This window comes from Stegastes partitus, unplaced genomic scaffold (genome assembly GCF_000690725.1).
Source record: "Stegastes partitus isolate 25-593 unplaced genomic scaffold, Stegastes_partitus-1.0.2 Scaffold593, whole genome shotgun sequence".
NCBI classification, from domain to species: Eukaryota; Metazoa; Chordata; class Actinopteri; family Pomacentridae; genus Stegastes; species Stegastes partitus.
The window spans coordinates 206,031-228,243 of NW_007578324.1; the positions used below are offsets into that span (position 1 = coordinate 206,031).

General features: G+C 45.0%; 3 protein-coding genes across 5 annotated transcripts in view; 1 reads left to right on the forward strand and 2 right to left on the reverse strand.

Moving 5' to 3' along the window:
• Positions 1-4,967: 4,967 nt before the first annotated feature.
• On the reverse strand, positions 4,968-8,389 carry LOC103362670 (potassium voltage-gated channel subfamily F member 1-like). The gene has a single exon (XM_008289091.1). The coding sequence runs from the start codon at positions 8,197-8,199 to the stop codon at positions 6,700-6,702; it is 1,500 nt and encodes a 499-aa protein (XP_008287313.1). The 5' UTR covers positions 8,200-8,389; the 3' UTR covers positions 4,968-6,699.
• Positions 8,390-13,165: 4,776 nt separating this feature from the next.
• pdia6 (protein disulfide isomerase family A, member 6) lies at positions 13,166-20,816 on the forward strand. Its single transcript, XM_008289096.1, has 13 exons — positions 13,166-13,254; positions 13,534-13,675; positions 14,490-14,547; positions 15,697-15,823; positions 15,988-16,094; positions 16,179-16,312; positions 16,775-16,889; positions 17,344-17,484; positions 17,969-18,053; positions 18,258-18,330; positions 18,414-18,572; positions 18,676-18,772; positions 20,126-20,816. Exons 1-13 carry the CDS (start codon positions 13,236-13,238, stop codon positions 20,195-20,197), a joined length of 1,329 nt encoding a protein of 442 aa, XP_008287318.1. The 5' UTR covers positions 13,166-13,235; the 3' UTR covers positions 20,198-20,816.
• The window catches only part of hpcal1 (hippocalcin-like 1), a 12,230-nt gene continuing 10,749 nt past the window's right edge, over positions 20,733-22,213 (reverse strand). For all 3 annotated transcript variants that reach the window (XM_008289093.1, XM_008289092.1, XM_008289094.1), the window contains exon 4: positions 20,733-21,462. In XM_008289093.1, the coding sequence (XP_008287315.1) occupies positions 21,365-21,462 (98 nt within the window). In that variant the 3' untranslated portion in view covers positions 20,733-21,364. The remainder of the gene's footprint in view (positions 21,463-22,213) is intronic.

Sequence of the window (22,213 nt, forward strand, 5' to 3'; positions counted from 1 at the left end):
AGCTCACAGGGGTGGGCTCTTAAGCCATAGCATTATGCACACACATTCTTATTCAAATGAATGTGTTTGACCATTTTCTGCAGGATATGAATCCATTAAAATAACCCATTTATACCGTTACGGGGTTAGATATTATCTGCGAGTAATACGGATTTATCCAGGGTGTGTCTGAATGTCTCATTTTGGTTTCTTTTCTTTTCTCTTATTTTTTTGAGTCGTGATTTTTTTTCTCTGTTCTTGATGTCAAACGAAAACTTTCTTTGTGATAAACTCCAAGATTTTATGGTAATTTGAGTTGGACAACTTCCCTCCAGATGGCTTGTTCTGGACATAATCAGCCGTAGTTTGTCTTGAACTTTCGTTTGTCTGCACCATCGATACCTACAGCGATTTCCCTATTTTTAGACGGGGCATGTGTGTAGACGATCCCTGTTCTAAAGGTCGAGACAGAGGGGGGAAAAACAGGAAAGGCATCTAAGTGTCCATGCTGTCATTAAAATGTTTGGGCATAACTGGAAACCAGCATCGCGGTACGTCACCAGTTAACAATGGAATCCGGGAGTCAGCTGGATGGGACATGTGAGCTTCAGATTCACTTTGATTCCCTCAAACTCCGCTGTTGACACTCGTCTTTCTGCCACCAAATCACTGCTCAATTTGCTGTGCGGCAGCGAGCATCTGAGGGTTTCAGGTTGCATGTCTCGCCGAGTTTATTTACAGCTTCCTACGAGCACGATGCATGATTTAATGCCGAGTTTAATAAAATATTCAAGTGCACAAACAGGAGCATGAAACTGAAATAAACATAACATGCGACAGACTTTGCATTGCTGATTTCTCTCCTCCTGCCTCGCTGCACGTTGGCTGTGGAACGAAGTGTCAGCAAGAAACTGTAAACACGATTAAATTAAAAAACTTTTACAGAGCAGCTGCACAATCAGAAGAACTATTCCTCCTACACTGTGTGCAAGCCTCGTAAGGTGTTTAGAAAAATGTGCACGTGCATCAGATAATCGTGTGTTACTAAAAAAAAAAACGCATCTTGGGTTGGAAATGCTGTTTCTGAGATTTCATGTCTTGGAGGAAAAAAAATATCGTATTGATTTAGTTGTAACCAACATTTGCTGGATAAAAATTGCCGCTCTTTCGGTGCAGCGATAATGAGCACAATTTTGTGTAAATGCTTATCTTAAACACCCACTGAACGCGACAGATGACCAACATGTGGGTGTGAAAACTGGTAATTATCCAGCGAATCACAGCAGGTCACTGCAGAGTAGATCACACATGACTGGGAGTATATGGGTAAAGGAGTGTGTGTGTGTGTGTATATGTGCGAGTGCAATTATTTGTGTGCACTTGTAGGTGGGCGGATGGAGAGGAGGGGTGCCGTTTGTACATGCCAGTGTATGTGTGCGCTTGTAAACTGTGAATGTGAACGTGAAGGTGCATGTGTATTTGCATGTGCGTCTGCTGGAGGAACATTGTTCCGTTACACAATGCACGTCTTTGACATTCCAGCTCCACCTGTCAGCGTGAACAAAGGCCTTTCTGCCGGGCTTTGACATGTGTGAATCTGCTGCTGGCCAGCGGAGATAGCGGTCCTGCATGTGGGTGGACAGCCTGCAGAGTTCTCCCTGACCTCCTGCGTGATCTGTCTTTCAGGCTGCATAACTTAAACTGGGGCTCAGTAGGAAACACGACTGATGAGGAAGCTCTGCTGAATGATTGGCCTCTTGCTAATCAAACAAACTGACATCTTGCACCAGCGACTGATGCCGACACATTGTCAGTCAGGCAGCGTGAAAAAGGTGTCGCCCTTATTCAAGTAGCGTGACAATCAGAATCCCTTTTATTTTTAGCCTCCCCATCAGGTTGGTTTAAAACACACCAACATCAGCGGACCTTCTGGATTTTCAAGTCCGTAAAATGAAAGCTGGAGTCTTTGATTTCATGTGACTTTTGTGTGTTTACAGTTTTAACCTTTTCAGAAACTGAAAATACATCCTCCTGAGGTTGGACTGAAGGTGACAGTTAAGTACCGAGCAGCAGTGATTTCCGACCAGCGGCGCCGGTAACCCAGGGGAGAGTTTTGCCGTTGCCGTGGGGCTGCATGAGAAGACTGTGGAGCAGCTCGACTCCACTGGATGAAAATACAAACGCAGCACGTGTCTGGTCTTCTTCTTCTCTCACTTGAAGGAAAAGTTGAAAATGGAATTCCTCCTGTTTCAGTTACAGAAGTGTTTCATTTATCTGCCTGTGAGCAAAGAGTTTCTGATCTGCTTAGCTGGTGACAAACTCTACGACGATCAGACGGTGTGACCAGCTGACAGACACGCCTTTGACCAGTGATTATAGAAGTCCAGCTCAAAATGCAGCTTTTTTTTTTTTCTCGCAATGACGACAGGAAGACGAGCTGTTGGCTGCTGGATGGAAAGTAATCGCTTCAGACAGCGCTGGACTGACACAATCCTGTCGCCAAAAATGTCCGTCAACTCCACCGAGTCCTTCAGGAGGAGCTGAACAACCTCGATAACTCCGCCTCACAGATGTGTGACTCATTAACGACTTGTGGTTTTCGGTTCATGACCTCGCTTTCGATCAGGCCATTAGCTTTTCCAATACAGTCAATTCTGTCGGAGAGACGCTGTGTTGGGACAACAAACACCTATTCATTCCCGTGTGTTAAAAACTAGTGACAGAACTCAATAAAATACTACATGTTGCTCAGTTTTTTTGAAAGCTGACACCTGAAAGCTTGTGTATGGAAACCAGGAGACATGCAAGAAGACAAATCTCAAAAGTTAGCAGAAAATAAGTCTTAACTGAAAGTACTACATGAAGCGATGTCGGCTGTTGTTACCTGTAGCTGCACTATTTCCCATTCATTTGTGCATAAACAGTTAAAACAGCCGGAAAAAGCAAAGATTTTACTAAATAATTAACTAGAAGCGACAGATGAATGCTTGAAACTCACTCCAGGAGCAGCAGCAGATGAATCAACCTGAACCGCTCTTCATGGCTGATATTAACTGGATAATACCAACAGAACTGCATCCCAACAACAAGTCCTGCATGACTAAAGGACACCAGTGAATTTATTGAATGTAACAGGCTGTCTGTAGGAATGAATGCATCTCAGATGAGCACAGAGGGAGCCGAACCTGAATCTCAGCTAAAAAAAAAAAAAAAAAGACGGAACAAGAAATCCATGGAGAACGACTCCTGTGCAAATAATGAGCAGAAACTGTGGGCCACCATGAAATCTATTACAGATATGACTCCCGCTTGGGCAGCACAATACAATAGCAAATGACTCAAACACTTTCTCCATTAGGTTTGATCCACTCGGTTTGTCTCTAGAAACGTGACGGTGCCGTTTACAGCATAACAACTTACGGACAGACGTTTTTAAAACACCAATGAGGGAACATAGAGGAACTTAGAGCAGCTTCATTTCTGTCTTTCAAAGGCCTGTTGATTCGTATACAGTTGGATCTCTGTGGAAAAAAGCAATCATTATAAAAATTTGCCAGACCAGCAGCCCTGACCTCCGTTATAATGACGCGTCTGGAGAAGCTGACGGTGTGGAAACATAAGCAGACGTCTGTTTTCCTACCTGTTGAACTACGACGGTGACCGTGGCGCTGATGCTGCGACACTAATGAGAGTAAAGTTTTTTTGGCAACACCTTGAAAACCCTCAAGGCCTACACCTGCTCTTAAGACGTCTGTGAACTAATATATCATCACGTGGTGGTCCAGTTTTTGACCCAGGAGATGCAAGTGAACCAGGCATTATCTGAACCTAAAAGTCATCAACACTGGTGGTGAATGTCCATCCATCCATCATCTCTACACCTTAACCCTCACCAGGGTCATGGGGGGCTGGAGTCTATCCCAGCTGACTCAGGGTGAAGGCAGGTTCACCTGGACAGGTAACCAGTCTATCACAGGGCTACACTTAGAGACAGACAACCAAGCACACTCACATTCACACCTACGGACAATTTACAATCACCAATTAACCTCAGCATGTTTCTGGACTGTGGGAGGAAGCCGGAGAACCCGGAGAGAACCCACGCTGCACGGGGAGAACATGGAGACTCCACACAGAAAGATCCCAGGTGTCTCAAACCGGCGACCTTCTTGCAGCCCGTTTTCATGGATGCGTGAGTTCTGATATTCTGTTCAGGTTATGTACAAATGAGTGTCCAACACTTTCATTGGAAAGTTGGAATATTTTCTAATCACACTGCCGTCTATCTTTGGACTAATCAATAATGAACACGGACGTTTCTGGCTGTAGTTTGGAGGTTAAAACGTTGATGCTCCTGTTAACTGTTCTCCATGAACACTAATGTCATTCTTACACTTTTTTTCCACATACTGACTGTAAACTTTCTCAGAACGTCCTTGAACACTCTGTGTGCACCAGGCTGCAGCAGCAACTCTACTTCCTGCAAAATTTCCAGTTGTTTGGAGGTGAACTGAAGGGAAATGTGTTGTTTTTTTCCAATGCTGTGATGATGGACCCTGTGCTTGGTTTGCTGACCTCTCGGTTGAGTTTAAACCACAAATAAATAGAGCGTTCCACACGGCAGTAAAAGTGATGAGCATCCCTCCCTCCAGATGCTCTCTGAGAGTTAAACGGGCCGGCGGATTTACTGCCGACTCCTCCCGTGTCCTGCATTCAGAGTGAACTGCTCCCATCAGGTGGATGCTGTGGGGTTCCAATTAAACACGGGAAAAGATACCACCTGAATATGTATAAAAACTCTTTCATCCTTCTATCAGCGAATCTCTCCAGCTCAGGACTTAAGGTGGTGTGAAATGAGGCCGTGTGTTGTGAGATGCACTTGATGCCTGTTAATCACTTTTATGATTCAGCCTTCATGTCTACGACTAATTTCCCAACAGGGACAGCCATCGTGAAACACTTCATGGTCATAATAAAATCGACGTCTGTACAGTTAGTTGCGTTTAATAACATTCATTTTAAAATCACTTCAGACGAACACAGTTGACAAGTGTTAAAGGGGGAACTTCATTTAACGGGACGTCGGGGGAATAAAAGACAAACCACTGCTTTACAGGTCAGTAAAGTGAGGAAAAGGCCTCGATCACGACAAAAATCTCAGGTTAAATGTTCAGAATTTAACCCACAGTGAAGCCGAAGATGGTCGCCACATCAGAGTTGATATATCCACAGATGAACCAGCACAAACTCCTCCACTGCATCAGTTCACAGAGGCTACTCGATGCAAACAATCCCTCCTCCTCCACAAGGTGTGTATTTACATTCAAGGTATGCTCACAAAACACGGGGGAGCAAAGCAACACAATCTTGACATAAATCATCCGGCAGGTGGCCACCGCGGAAATGACATTTGAATTAAATATACTTTAATTACGGCTCCCCCACGGTGGCGGCAAAATTTTTATGAGGATTGTTCTATTTGTGCAGCAAGTTTGGTGTCACTCAGACTAATGGCGTAGGAGTCGAGACCTTTCAAACTGTGAAAATTTAACCTTTAAATATAGCACCCATTAAGGCAATTTAGAGGTCCCTTTTAAACATAGGACACAGCGTGAAAACGCACGGTGCTTTCAAGTTTCGTCAAAATAACAGCAGTAATGCATTAGGAAGCATACTTCCCTGACAGCTCTGTTCGTTTCTGTACTTTCTCCTTCAGATTTGCTCAAAAACTAGTTGAACTCAAATGCTTTTTTTCTCCATTCAATCCCCCTGCCTGTTGCTTCTTCCTCCTCATGCATAATCGTGGTCAAGTTTATTCCCCCTGCACCTCCACAGAGTGGTGGTAGCTGCTGCTGTAAAATTTAAACCCATTACAGGAACATGTCCTGCAGCCAAAAAAGAAGGTTCTGAGGTCCCGATTTCAGCAGCGTGAGCTTGACAAGAAAATTCAGGCCAATGACACAGTCGCTGCTCTTCAGATTCCTACACAGAAGTATGTTTTTTATATATATATATATGTATTTAATACGTTACCTCCAGATCAAACAGTGTCAGCTACGAGAAAAACACACTGATGCCATGAAGATCACAGGCAGAACGAGAAGACAGGCCTCATGATATGTTGCTTTTGAATCCCCCTGCCAGATACCTCGAGTGCATCTTTAAAGTGTCTGCGGCTGCAACACTGGCTTCATATTTCAGCTGTGATGTCTGTACATCCCTCACAAACCCCATCACACTTGGTGTTTTCTCCTGGAGGAGCTGTCTATGCTCATTATTTAAAAACAAACACACACTGTGGTATATGTTTCTGCACAGAGGAACAAGCTACAGTGAGTCTACAGTATAAGTGTGAGAACTGGGGATGGGGGGTGTTATATAAGATGCCTACATGGGGGGGAATCAGTGTGCAGGCTGTTCAAACAGAACCCCTCAGCCTACAGGGACTCACTGCGCAAAGGCACAGCTCATCAAGTCAATATCTCACACATATATGTCCCTTTAATAGGCGCGATTCCTCAAAAAAACAAAACAAAAAAAAGGCTCCTTGGAGACCATGACTGCGGTCTCATTGTCTCTATTTACAAATCACGGTCGTGTCATTAACCCAGATCTGACAGGAGTTTGAATAATTCAAAAATGAATAATTAATTTGATGTTGTTTATCTTCTATATCTTGCAGATTTATTTTTTTTTCTCTCCAAACGATGCAAAGTCTTTTCAGGAGATAAAATATTCACTGGCCTCTGCTGTGCTCTCAAAGCTCGTGTCCATGCTGGGGGTCTGGATGCCCGCCGCGCCCCTGGGATCCTTCAGTAAAGGGATGTATGTGTCGCTGTGACAGGAGCGCATGGCGTTGTCCCACACGCCCGCGCCGCAAACATGTTTATGGGCGCCGGGTGCCGCCTTCAGCTCGCCGTCGCCGGTGCGCAGCGCCATCAGCTCGATCTCGTGCTTGGCCGCAGTCTCCAGCACCTGTTGCTTGTTGTAGAACAGCACGAAATTGTTGATGATGGGGTGTATGGGCAGGGCGATGGCGATGACCCCGCACAGAAAGCTGATGGCCGCGTTACACCGACCCAGAGTGGTTTTGGGGTACACGTCTCCATAGCCCACCGTGGTCATGGTGATCACAGCCCACCAGAACGACTGCGGGATGCTGGTGAACAGCGTGTCCGGGTGGTTCTGCTCCATGGTGTAGCCCAGTGCGGAGAAAAGGAACACCCCGACGCCCATGTACATGAGGAGCAGTCCGAGCTCTTTGAAGCTGCTCTTCAGGGCAGATGTGAGGGTCTGGAGTCCAGAGGAATGGCGTGCCAGCTTGAAAATGCGCGCAATGCGCATTATGCGTAAAGCCTGCACCGCCTGCTGCACGTTAGCCAGCTCCATCATTCCTGCGCCGAAGGAGGTCAGAATCAGCACCACGAAGAAGGGCATGATCGCCATGAAGTCGATGATGTTCATGAAGGCGAGCACGAATTTGATTTTGTTTGGGGAGGAGATCAGGCGGAGGAGGTACTCGATGGTGAACCAGCCGATGCACACCGTCTCGATGACCTCCAGAGTTGGGTGCTCCGTCAGGTTGCCCTCCGAGTCCTCCACCTGCAGGTCGGGGATGGTCCCGACGCACATCACCACGGAGGAGACGAGGATGAAGATGAAAGAAACTATAGCGATGATGTGCGCGGGCAGCGAGGACTCCGGCTTCTCCATCAGCCTCCAGAGGCACATCTGGAAGCGCTGCCAGCCTCCTGCGGACGGATCTCCCTCCCGGTCCACCAGGATAGTTCTCACTTTCTCGGCAATCTCCGCAAGTTCATCCTCCACCTCCTTCAGGTGGCATTTACAACATTCATCCAAGAAATCCGAGTCGATTTTCCAGAACTCCATCTCCTTCATAAAACAAATTGGACAGATGCCTCGTTTCATGTGAATCTCTCCATAATAATACAACTCAATGATGCACTTAAAGGCTTCGGGGTCTCTGTCAAAATAAAATTCTCCTGTCTCGGGGTCGTAATCATCACATAGTGCAGATATTTCTTCAGCAGACTTGAGTGAACAATCCACCAGTTCTGCCAGTCGGGTGTCCGGGTAGCGGTTCAACACGTCTCCGTACAGCACCTGCTTCACTCCGCCGATGTTCACCACGATCTCCGTCTCCTCGCTGGCTTCAGAGCCGTTGCAGTCCGCGTACCGCGTCTTCTGGATCCCCCACATTGTGTTGACAGGTCCGCCACAAAAACAAACCAACCAATGAGGATTTCCAAAGAAACTGTTGACCGACAAAGTGGACGCAAGTCACCAGAAGCTCTGGCGCTGTGCGTAAAAGCTCCCGAACCTTCTGAGCTCCGCGTTCTGGATGGAAAAATAAATATGTTTGCTCAGAAGCGACTGCAGCGCGAAGTCTTCTCACTTCCACACAGCCGCGCCTGGCAGTGAACAGTGCGCCTGTGCGCTCTGAGAAAGTTGGCATTGAAGTGCGCGTAATGTCAAGTCAGCCACAAACAGAGCGGAACTTCCAGGAGCGCATTTCAAAATAAAACACTTGCTCGGTAATGATGGAGCGGATTGACGTACAAGTGCACAATTACTCTTTAAAGCGCAATTAAAGTGTAAAGAAGCATCACGTGGAAATACATTAATGCTTAATTGGCTACCCAACACTAAAACTTACAGTTTCTCTTCTCTGTATGTGGCTTTGATTTAACCATGCTGGTGGAACACTGCAGCACAGCTTGTTTGTGTTAAATGTGGTTAAATCGTTTGTTCCTGAACTTACCTTCCTTTGTTCCTTCACTCTCCAGGCAGCACTAGTGTTCAGGTGGGAGCCGCCCAGCACTTCCTGATGTTATCTTATTGGTTACTTCAGAGTGACATCACTGGGCCGGACCAAGTGCAGGGTTCTTCTTTTTTGATGCATGTTTGTTTTGCATTAAAAAGGCATCATTCAGTCGTGACTTCACATGTTTAGCTTTTAGAGAGACATTTAAATAAGCCAATGAGTTTGTAGTGTGTACAGTGATGCTGTTTGCAGTTTTGTTTGCATCGAGGTCACAGAGCAGGTCACCGTTTTTGAGTAGGTATGGGTTATTTAGACGTTATTTTTCCTTGTAAATTATTTTGTTGCATTATTTTGCCACTTTGAGTTTCATACTGCCAAATAAAACTGTCACCTATTTTGCAAACAAGAGTTTTCCTGCTTGCCAACTTCCGTCACCTTCTGTCCAGACGACTCTACGATATCCTCGACACAAAGTAGAACACGGCTATGTTGGGTGTTGGCATCTTGGGAACTTATTTGCATTTAGGTGGACAAACAGCATCGACAGTAACGTGAGAGCTGCGTTGAACCATTGTGGTGAAGAGGAAGCTGGAAGGCACAACTCTTGGTTTACCTGTGAGTCCAACTCTTACCTTTGGTTGTGCGCTCTGGGTAGTCACTGGAAAAAATAGAATATATCAGAGCATTAATGAGATGCGAGTGGCCAAAGTGATTTCCTCTGTGTGGTTCTGCCTTTGAGATGGGGTGAGGAGCAGCTCAGACATCTGGAAGGAGCTTGGAGTAGATTTGCTGCTCCTTTGCGGTGAACGGAGCTGAGTTCCAGCTGGTTCTAGCGTCTGATTGCCTACAGGACGCCTCCTTTTGAAGATTTTCCATGTTACTGAGAGGAGACCCAGAACTCACCGAGGAGAGGGTTGCTCAGCAGAGAGATGTCTGGACTGACCTGTTTGACCTGCCGCCACCAGAACCGCTGACCCCGGACAAGAGGAAGAATGATGGACGTATGCTCGGACTTTATTCCTTACATGCTGTACAGTGCGCTCACCTCAGGAAACGTGATTAATTAATTGTTTAAAACTTTAAACAAACTGATTTAAGTTCAGCTGGCTTCAAGGTACTCTAGATACGAGTTATTGTCAGTTCTGATGGTACCTGACTGATCCAATGAGTCTATATATATAAATAATGGAATAGCAGCAAACAAAAAAGTTTAATTGTGACTAAATTCCGCCTGTTATTCATCCAATAAACTCTCAATGACCCCAAGTGGTGCTATTATCCGTTCAGCCCGTGCTTTTATTTTTAAGCCTTTCCGGTCGTGCCGTGTGCGCATGTGCTGGTCTTGACGCAGCGCAGTGCAGCCAGGCGCAGCGCACCACAAAGCTCGACGGCATGAGAGGAATGGAAAAGTGGCAAACGGGTAAATCGGGGATAGTCTCTGGGTTTGTGTCGGAGCTGACAGAGCAACAGGTAGTGAGACGTGTCGATGGTCTGCAGGTGGAGACGAACCATCAACCCGAACCGGCCTCTGACAACAGGTTGTTCTCCAGCAGCCCGAACCAAATGCACCATCCATTTTGAATCCATCAGCGTGTAGTTGACAGAACAGACTCATTCCAATTATTAATCACTTAATGTAGGGGTGAATACAGACTCTGTGACTGATGCATAATTGTACAAACTTCTGTTATGTGGCTTTAGTGAAGCAAGTTGTTTGGGAATTCAGTGGAAGTATCGTCATATTCTGGGTTTTTATTCCATTATCATGCCATTTAAATATCCAGCATCTTGCAGAATGTGTATTTTTAGAGTAACACTTCCTTCAACTTGCACCTTGAGTCAACAGTCCTGCAGCCACCAACGCTGCCTGATGAGCAGCAGACTGGCCTCCAGCCGCCTCATGTCTGGGTGTTTGTCTCCACCTAGTGGAGCAGCGGCCACACTACAGCAGCAGCAGCCTGAGGGCCCATGGTTCTGACTCATGGTGCAGCCCACAGAGAACAGGAGGCCATTAATAAGTGATTAGGAAAATAATGCACTCTGTAAGTTCCAGTGTTTGTGTTGTCACTTCTTAAAGCAAAAAATAAAAAAACAACATCTACAGTAAAACCTGCAAACAGCAGAGACAGACTTTGGCCTTTGGGTTCATAAACTTCCTACAAGACTGCAACAGGAAATACAGATAACGGATCCAAAGACACTCTATAAACAGATTTAGAATTAGAGCAACTTGTCCAGACTGCTGGCTTTGTAGATTAACATGATATAATTATAAAACACAAGCAAAAAAACACATATATGTATAAAGTCAACATGGAAATTAATATTTTCTGTGTGATTTTATTATTTGTAATTTTTTTTTAAACTGAGAAAATCTGTAAAATGACAGTAAATGTTTTTGTAAAATGAAGAATATCTGTAATTTTTTTTCAAGCTAACTTAAATACAGTAAAACTGTATAATTTTCAAGTCACACACTTTTTCAAACGGTGGCAAATATCTGTAAGATAATGATGTTTCTTTTACTGATTTAACACAGTAATATAAGTTGTGTCGTATTACAGTCAAACTTTGTCAAATAAATAATTACAAATTCTGAAATTGAGGATTTTGTAATTTAATGAGTCCTTTCTGTGATTTAACTCACTATTATCTGTAATGTAACAAAACAGGTTAAATATGTAAAATAACAGTAAAATGTTATTTTTAAAAAAACGTAAATATCTGTAAAATAAAGATATTTTTAGCAAACACAAAAACAGCAAAACTGTGCAGCATATATTGTAAAAGAACAAAATGCTGTCCTATCCTATATGTATTAATTTATACAGTCACTAACCTCTTAAGACCTGGTGTTCACATTTTAGGTTATATTACCACAGTAGTTATTATTATTATTTTTCAAAATATGTATTATTATTGTACTATTTTTATTTATTTATTTATATTTTTAAAAAATATTTGTATCAAAAATATTTTAAATATATTTTAAACATATATTTTATTTAATTAATATTTTTACATTTTTTTAAATTCCTCTTTGCTATTTGATTTGATCAGATCAAATAGCAAAACGGAATTTTAAAAAATGCATCTCAAACAAGAGCTTGGGTATTAAGAGGTTAATAAATAATATAAATTACATAAATTAATACTTTTTCTAGTAAATTGTTTTATAAAAATACCATTTTTTAAAACTAATTTTAAAAAAAGGTAAAATGGTACAAACTGAAGAAATGACTTTTGTAGAAGATTTTTGATGTAGAAATTATTTAGTTTTGTCCTGTTTTCTTACAGTTAGCATGTTGTTGTTGGAATAATGTTCCTTCTGTTTATTAATCTATTGGCCTCCTAACGAAGGAGTTCTTTTATTAGGGGGACCATGTTTTTGATCACCGAAAACCAGGACACTCAGCAAGGAGATACTCAAACGATACTGGAGGTTTACTCAGAGATGCCTCATAGTTTCAATACATTTAAAGCAGGGATGTATGACCACATCGGTATCGGCCGATATCAGTGTTTGTTCTCATATATTATCGGTCCGATGAACACATTTAGCCGATGATGTCTAACATCAGCGCCTTCGTCTCTACGTTTGATTTCGCTGCTGTTTCACAATGTTTTTACTTTAATGGTCCTTTAACGTTAAATATGTTTTTTGTTTCGTCATAAAGAAGACCATGTGGTCTAAGTTGGGCTTCTTTTGCATAGTTTTCTCTCAGTGCTTACTTAAACTCATTTTTCAGTGTGAACAAAAATTGAACATCGACATCGGTGATATCAGAAGTCTTCATATCGGATATCGGTAACGGGCAGAAATTTGAATATCGTGCATCACTAATTTAAAGCATGTCTCCTCTGTAGGGATAGAAGATTGTTATATTACCAAATACTATCTGTAGCCAAACACACAAATTAAAATGGGCTTCTCAGAGGTTACTCAACATGTTTTAATATGACAAGTTTCAAAAATAAGGAATAAAATAATGTCTCGTTTGTGTTAGAGAAAAAATATACCTCTGCTATATTAACAATCCAACTTTGTTACAAAAAAGTTCTCACAAACTTACAAAAACTAACAGAAAATCTCTACATCTTTAACTTTCTTCCTCATCCTCCTTGTTTGTCAGTCTCCTCTAAGTATAATAACTCACCCTATAGGCTACTTTTACAACATTTCTCGACAGAAGTGTTCCCACAGCAGCTTGTCCTCCTCCCGCATCTCCTCCATGTGTCTCCTCCTCCTCCCGCATCTCCTCCATGTGTCTCCTCCTCCTCCGTCTCCGGCGCACCGCTTCCATTCAACTACACGGCGGCCGCTGATTGGCCGAGGCGCGCCGTCTCCTGCCGTGGACCAATCAGCGCGGGCCACGGTGAGATTTTTCGATCTACTTTTGTGGGAGCCGCAGCGGAGCAGCCCGGTAGTGTCGGCCGATTTAACGGAGCGAGGAGCCGCGCAGAGAAAACCATGGGACCGCTTTTCCTCGGTGAGTGGCGGCCCGAGCGGCTCTTTAAACCCGCAGGAGGTGCCGTGTTGGCGGACGGGTTCGCGGTGGAGGCGCTGTTCGGCTCGGTTAGCTCGAGCAGCTAAGCGAGGCAGCGGAGAGCCGAGCAGGGCCTCCGGTACCGCTCACTCAGTGGGTTTATTCATCTGCTAAATGTGGGTGAAAACTGCGTGTAAAGTGGGTTAGGACGGGTTCTGTCGGTGCTGACTCGGGCCCGTGTGTCTGCTGCTTTAACTCAGAGTTCTGCTTGTTGTGTTCCAGGAGCGCTGGGCTGCTGCCTGGTTCTGTCCGTCCAAGCCCTGTACTCGTCCGGCGATGATGTGGTGGAGCTCAACCCCTCCAACTTCAACAGGGAGGTGATCCAGAGCGACAGTCTGTGGCTGGTGGAGTTCTACGCGCCCTGGTGAGTCCCTGGACCTGTTGGTTCTGGAGAACCTCACATCAGCCATAGTTTAGATCGAAGGAAATGATGGTTCGGTCAGCAGCTGGATCACTGCTCCTCACCCAAACATTAACCAGGTGATAGGAGGAGACCTTTCAGACCAGGCTGGTGGCTCCTCCTCGCGTGGAAGTGATAAAACCAGCAGAGGATGGATGTTAGTGTAGATAAAACCAACCTGCATGCACACAAACACACACACAGGAGCTTCATAGACGGGAAGCAAAGCAGATAGAACCGATGTAAATCAAAGCTCACTGGTTCTGTGACCAGGTTTTATTCACGCTGCACCGATTCACAGAACACCAGTCATCCCAGGACACACAGTGTAGTAAAGGTCCAGAGGTACCAGCACTGAGGACAAAACAGAAAGTATTCAAGAGAAACAACACGAAGCTGAAGCTGGTGGTACAAACACCCAGAGAGGAGATAAACGACAACAGGAGTCACAGTTGAATGAATTCATTCAGCAGCAGGTGTGAGCAGCTCATCCGGTTCAACTCACAGTTAAGTTCTGAACCGATGCAGTTAACGGTTTGTTCAGGATCTAAACTCTTCTGTCTGTGATTTTAGAAACACAACGGCCACATGTTTGATGGTATCTGATGTAACGTCATCACACATCGAAATCACAATCTAACATCATCCCCATTGTGTTTATGTTCGTTCAGCTCTTCTGTGCTGCAGAACTCAACTAACTCAGATGATTTAAAACCTCGATGCAGAATAAATACGACTGATTATCGACTCCCTGCATCTCTTCTGTTTATTGTCACAGGTGTGGCCACTGCCAGAGCCTCACACCTGAGTGGAAGAAGGCAGCGACTGCCCTCAAGGTAAACAAGACGCCTCCGGCCATGTTGGGTTCAAGACTGACTGACTGACTGAAACATGTAGGAGCCAGCAGTAGAGGGATGCTGATATGTGCTCTAATTAAATACACAAGGACCAGATTCTTTAAGGATGAGGGTAAAAGTCATGAGCAGGAAGGTGAAGGCGGTTTGACTTCACTCTTTTCTGTTCTAAAAAACTATTGTTATGGGCGGCTGTGGCTCAGAGCGGGTTGTCCTCCAGTCGTAAGGTTGGCGGTTCGATCCCCTCCACAGTCGAAGTGTCCTCGGGCAAGACACTGAACCCAAAGTTGCTCCCGATGGCAGGCAGCAGCTTGATGGCAGCTCTAGAAGCGCTTTATAAGTGCAGCCATATTAAAAGACAACAGTGAAGCTCTGATCTACCTACAAATATTAATAAAAGAAAAGTTTGAACCGTGATAACCTGTCGTAATTATGACATAACTGCCTGATTTATTGATTTATTTTTAGAGCCGACTACATGATTTGCGTTCACCTTTATTAAAACGGCAGCGTGACACTAAATTAAACGTCCTTTTTAAGTTGTTTTTCGTTCTTTCTGCTGTGATTTACAGACACTGACTGTTCATCCTGAGATGCTTAATGTTAAATATTCAACCCACAGCATTTCACTGAACATTTATTAACATTAACCGCATTAATTTAACACCAGCAGCAGCTCTGTGGGCGCGTTCTGGTTTTAGGCCAAATCAAACAGGAGAAGCCGGTGTGGTGGAGGGGGGGCGCTTTGTAAAGGTGCTGATCAAAGGCACTGATGTCAAACTAACAGAGGCAGCAAATGAACAAAAAACCAGACAAATAGTTGATGGCAGTGATTTGTATGACTGTTAATCATCTACAAACGTTTCATGATCACGACGGATCTACGAGCCGGGGCGTTAGGATGTGGGCGGACGTGGACCAGATCCACACAACAACAGGATTTATTCTGTGGACTGAGCTGTCCTGAGCGTCGTCATCACCTCTGATAATATTCATCTGAACCACGTTGTTCACAGCAACATGAAAACCGAGCGCGTGTTTGACATTCATGCTGCTAAACCAGAACGATATATCAACTTTCAGACTGTTGATCCCGACCTGTTGTTCTTTTTTTCTTCTTCTGTTCTTCAGGGTGTCGTCAAGGTCGGTGCCGTGGATGCCGACCAGCACAAGTCACTGGGTGGCCAGTATGGCGTCAAAGGGTTTCCCACCATCAAGATCTTTGGAGGCAATAAGAACAAACCAGAGGCGTACCAAGGTACAGCCGACGCTCCTGGTGCAGCTTTGTCATCAGGAGTTAATTGTTTTCACTGACAGATAAATCTTCTGAGAAAGTGAGCCACAAGTGAGCTTCGTGCTGTCTTTACTAGTTTTCTTTCGAGGCCACACAGTAATGAAACCTGGATGTCCTTCACTCCTCAGGAGGACGCAGCAGCCAGGCCATCGTGGACGCAGCCATGAACGCTCTGCGCTCTCTGGTCAAAGACAGGCTGAGCGGCAAGTCCGGCGGCTCCAGCTACAACCAACAGGTGGGTGGCAGTTAGTAGGAGATTAAAAAAGAAATAAACCTGCACTTGATTGTGGTCACGTGACACTCGTGTGTCTTTCTGCAGAGCGGCGGCGGCGGCGGCGGCAGCAAGAAGGACGTGGTGGAACTCACCGATGACAACTTTGACAGGATGGTGCTGGACAGTGACGACGTGTGGCTGGTGGAGTTCTTCGCCCCCTGGTGTGGACACTGCAAGAAGTGAGTTCAGCGCCGGTTCATCACTGTGAACACGAGAGGGGCCGCTGCTAATACGATGCATGCTGTACGTCTTTCTGCTGCCGCCCTGTTCAGCAGAAGGTTATTGGGATTTCTCGTTCGTCGCGCTGGAAGCTTTTCGCTAAACTAAAGGGCAATGCTGGAAACAGTGGCTCAGCGAGTCTGGATAATCCACAGACCTTCTATTACCTCAGTAGAATTAAACCCATAATGAAGCTGTTCAGTGGGATCTGAGCTGAAGTCTGGTTTCTACATTAGAAGTCGGTATCTCACCAGCACACATTAGCAATAGTTTGTAGTTAGTTTGTCATTTCAGACGCTTTGTAAGGTCATTAGAAGAAACTGCCAGGCTGTGAATTCTGTACTTTGGGGGGGAAAAAACAAACAAACTCCTCGAGTATGTGATGAAGATTTTTCTTTACTATCTGTCTCCTCGGTCGACAGCCTGGAGCCTGAGTGGGCAGCTGCAGCCACAGCTGTCAAGGAGCAGACCAAGGGCAGAGTCCGCCTGGGAGCCGTGGACGCTACCGTACACCAGGTCGTGTCCAGCCGCTACGGGGTGAGTAGGAGCTGAGAAGAGCTGCTGCATTTCTAAACGCAGAGAAACAAGTTTCATTTTTTTTAAGAAGGGTGTTTGACTTCCTTTACATACCAAATGAGTTTTAAACTCTGAGTTGCATCAGTTTTGCATCCGAGGCTTTGACTTTGAAAACATGCCGGCATGTAAAGTCTGAAGTGACTGATTGTTTTAGTGTTCTTCTACCTATTACACACAGCTGTTGGACACTGAATTAAAGTCTCTGAAGTCTGTTAATGTTCAAGCAAAGCTCTAAACCTGTGTTTGCGGTGGGTCGAGCCGGCCGCGCTAATTAAACAACGATGACTTTGCTCGAGGGAATCCAGCTTCAAAGTCAAAGCTGCATATCTTTAATTTCTCTTTTAATTTGCATCTCTTCCTCCATATCATCCTGCTTCAGCTAAAATCAAAGGGTTTTTTTTGTGTGTGTGTCCAGATCCGCGGATTTCCCACCATCAAGGTTTTCAAGAAGGGCGAGGAGCCCGAGGACTACCAAGGAGGTCGCTCCCGCGGAGATATCATCGAGAGGGCTCTGGAGCTGTTCTCTGACAACGCTCCTCCTCCTGAAGTGGTGGAGGTCAGCACACACACACTTCCATGATTAGACACACATTTGGACGTGTATACATAAAGTCACAATCTACATTAGAAAGATGTCAGATTTGCACCACACAAATAGTATCTGCCAAATTCATCTCTGACTATATGTGCACTCAAAATATAAGTGCAGGGAGGTGGAGAGAAAGTCTGCAGCTCTAATGTTAATGTATGTTATTCCTGTGCGAACTGTCAACCACATAGCTGCTGGATTACGTACAGTATTATGCCGCTTGCATCATCAACATCATCTCAATGCTTCATTCTTGAGATATCAGAGTTGTTGTCAGTACTGGTTTATCGAATGGTTTGCCTCAAATTGACACGATAATCCCTTTTAAATGTATAGTTTACAAGCACTGGCTGCAACACATCTGATCAGACAAGTAAAATAAACTCAGACAAAGTAAACCCAACATCCCAACAGAGCACGCATTAAAAAATGTTGTGAATTTGTCTCTCAGATCCTCGGTGAAGACATCCTGAAGAAGACCTGTGAGGACAGTCAGCTGTGTATAATCGCTGTCCTGCCACACATCCTGGATACAGGTGGGACCACACACACACACACACACACACACACACACACACACACACAACAACAATTATCAGGAAATTTTACTTGTCGTTTAAAGCTCCACCCGTCAGCTGTGGGGATAAATCTCACTCAGAACACAGGATTTGACAGATATATTAGAGGCAGTAATTCTTCCTCATTCCTCACCGTCGTCTGCTGTCCTCGTACCTGAACAGGTGCAGCAGGTAGGAACGGCTACCTGGAGGTGATGGTGAAGATGGCTGAGAAGTACAAGAAGAAGATGTGGGGGTAAGGACCTGAGACCAGCAGCCACAGATTATTAACATTCACACTACTAGCTGTGACTAACGGTCTGCTCTGCGTCCTGGCAGCTGGCTGTGGACTGAGGCCGGGGCTCAGATGGAGCTGGAGGCCTCTCTGGGTATCGGTGGCTTCGGTTACCCCGCCATGGCTGCCATCAACACGCGCAAGATGAAGTTTGCTCTGCTCAGGGGCTCCTTCAGCGACACTGGCATTCATGAGTTCCTGAGGTAAAGGGTGCCGTTCTGTGATGATTCTTTTATGCCAATCAAAGCAGAAACTTGATCCAAAGTAGGCTCAGCAGTTTCACTCACTGGTTTCTTTTCTTTTCAGGGAGCTTTCTGTGGGCCGCGGCTCAACTGCCACACTGGGAGGCGGAGTAATGCCCAAGATTCATGCTGTTGAACAATGGGACGGCAAAGACGGACAGGTGAGACGGTTTACTGACGTCTGTCTGGACAGTCGCAGCTTAGAGGCCTTCAGCCAAACAGCCACAAAACTCTGAACCCCAAAAACCCCAAATAATCACGTTATCTTAAAAAGAATCTCAACATTACAACACTTGGCATAGAAGGAGGGCTGCAGGTGGCTCGGTGGTTAGCACCGTCGCCTCACAGCTAGAAGGTCACTGGTTCACGTCCCGGGATCTTTCTGTGTGGAGTCTCCATGTTCTCCCCGTGCAGCATGGGTTCTCTCCGGGTTCTCCGGCTTCCTCCCACAGTCCAGAAACATGCTGAGGTTAATTGGTGATTGTAAATTGTCCGTAGGTGTGAATGTGAGTGTGCTTGGTTGTCTGTCTCTAAGTGTAGCCCTGTGATAGACTGGTTACCTGTCCAGGTGAACCTGCCTTCACCCTGACTCAGCTGGGATAGACTCCAGCCCCCCACAACCCTTGTACATGTTTCATTTCCAGATTTTGTTTTAAAAAAAATTTACAAATTCTGCAGTTCTTGACGCAAGCATGAAGCCATAAATGGCTCAGCTGGGACCAACAGTGACAAAAATTCAGACCTTCTGGCTGAACTGCAGGCTGTGTTTCCACAGAGCAGATATGAGACGAGCACGGAAACGGTTTTTAAAAATAGAAGCGGTTAAATATCTGTAGCTTGTAGAGTTGTATGTTTCACAGCTGGGGGTGAAATGCTGTGTATGTCCAGCAGCAAGTTTCCTGTTTTGTTTTGTTTTTTTCCTTCTCATCATTTTTATAAAATAAATAGTCAAATAAATTCAACTTCAACAGTTTTGCTGAACTACGTGGAGCACATCTGCAGCTGAACAGTAAAGGTTCTGTGACTGTTGCAGCTGTTTGGGTGAAGTCTGGTTGAATATCAAGTGTGAAAGGGAGAGAAGACAGAACCTGCTCGGGGTAGATGCCGTCCATGTCGTTCACCTTTCTGCGCAGCACGAACCTCACAGTCAGGACGTGCTCATAAAAATGGAATGAATTTGACGAGGGACAAACGTTTATGTCAGGGAGCCATAAACCAGCAGAAGTTCCTCTAACATTCAGTCAAGGGCGAGCGGTTCGAGGTGAACACGTGGTTTATCTGTAAGCTGTAGCATCATAAATGAAACCCAGCTTCTTCCACCTCTGTACTGCAAACACGCACGCTATCGCCTCTCTTATGTAACATCGCAGGTGCAGCGTTCTCAAAAAAAATCCAGATAACACATCTCTCCTCGCAGCGCCTGCACCTGTCTGCCTCAGTTTAGAACTCTTCAGAACTCTTACCGCCGTCGTTGCTAACAGCTTGTCTATTCTACCCTCCTGTGTCCACCTCAGCTCCCCGAGGAGGAGGACTACGACCTCAGCGACGTGGACCTGGACGACATTTTCGAGAAGACTGAGTTATGAGTCCAGAGCAGGCCGGGATCTGATCCAGATTTGCTCGGTGGGATCTGGTCCGGTCCGGTCCTGCGCGACCCGCCTCCCCTCTCCTGTGGACGAACGGGAGGCCCGGTCGCCCAGTTACTGAAAAACTCCAGAAAAGACACATATGAGAGACACCTGCGGTTTCTCACGTCATCTTTCAGCCACGCGGGGACGGGAGGGAGGGCAGCCGGCGTCCTGTCCCCGGAGTGAACTGGTTCTCACGTACCTGCTGAACGTTTGGAATATTTATACAGCCGCCGCCAGCTGAGGAGGAGGAGGAGGAGGGAGGAGGTTCTGAATGTCACACTTGAGCTGCTCATTCAAGTCCTGTTCAAACGTCGCTCCCTCTCCCGTCTCCAGCCGCCCTCCAGCACCTATTTTAAGACGTGGACTTGTCAAAGTAACACTTCAATGTCCACCCTGATGTGACTTATAATGTTTTTTCTCTTTTTAAACCAGTGAACGGGATCACGGTGGGGCCCAGGACACGGGGGGGATACTGTCGGGAGTTCTTGTGTAGATTTTTCTTACACGACTTTATTTCAAATGTGTGAAAACAAAATGACATTTTTGTTACAAAAATAAAAAGGAATAAAAACAATCACGGGCTTCTTATTCACATAAACCGTCACGATATCAGAAAATCACTGAGCGCATGCAATACCGAATGCATATAGAGCCTGCTCAGAACACCAGCGTGTGCCGTCTGAGCTGCTGCTGATGTCCTGAACAACAACAACAACAACAATAAGCCACAATTCAACAGTTGAGTTGAATCAAATCATACTAAGTGATTTAATTAGTTTCCTCTTGGTGTAACATAACGGGCCGTCATAATACTTAGAAGCGTACAATCCAGTCAGTATAAATATAATATGGCACTTCACTGAGGGAGCAGGACGGGTAGAAACCATGTCAAGGCAAAGAGAGCTTTGGAGAAGCACAAACACGGGACAGCGTAACTGAGAAGCACTTTGTAGTCCAGCGAGACGGAGCCACAGCGACGACGATGTAAACAACAGGACATGGAGTGTATGAATGAGACGGGGTGACGACGACCAAGCCTCTATCAGAGAAACGGCAAAAAGCTGGACGCATGTGGGCGTGCATGTGTTGCAGAGTGTGTGTCTGTCATTGTCCAATGTGTCCTCAGAACTGACGAGAGGCTCCCTGATCCGACTGCAGCAGTCTGACGATGGACGGGTCGCTCTTGGCACCTTTAATAAACTCCTCCAGAGACAGTCTACCTGTAGAGCACAGACCAAGAAAACAATCTGAGAACACCCAGCAGCAGGAAAAACGTGACGCAGCAACAAAAAAAGAAAAAGCTTCTGATGTTCCTTTTGAGCTCAAGTCTAATCAGCGCTGGCCCAGATTCAACAAAGTACGCCGTGTCTTTCTAAGAACATCACAGTGAAGTCACATCATCGTGGAGCCATTTATAGCCGTCGAGTCACATCAGCCAGCAGGTGATGATGTCGGACTTCATGGAAATCCAGCAGTTCTTTATGAGAACTGATCTTTCATTAGTAAGAATAGCTGGTGATGTTTGTTTACAGCTACACATGAATGCTTTTTAATAATAATAAAAAATAACATTTCAGCAACTAATTGCAATGTTTTTAATATAGAAATTAATTTAGAGATAATTGAAACACCATTTACAAGATTACACAAACCAAAATGTATCTTAATAAAAATATAAATAAAATAATATTATTTTCTCTTCTTCAAGCTCTGGGAGTTTGGATTGTTTTGTCAAAAGTACATCAGGGTGTGCATTTCATATTTCCTAAAATCTTTCCTTAACAATCCTAAACCTGCTATTTTTTAGGAAGTTTTTTAGGAAAAACGAACAGAACCCATAAAAACAGCCTTAACATAGCGACAGCCTTGGATTGTGACTCCGACATGACATTTAATGTCACCAATCAGGATGACGGCGTATTATCTGACTGAACAATCCCACAGATTGGCTACATTCACACTGCAGGACTT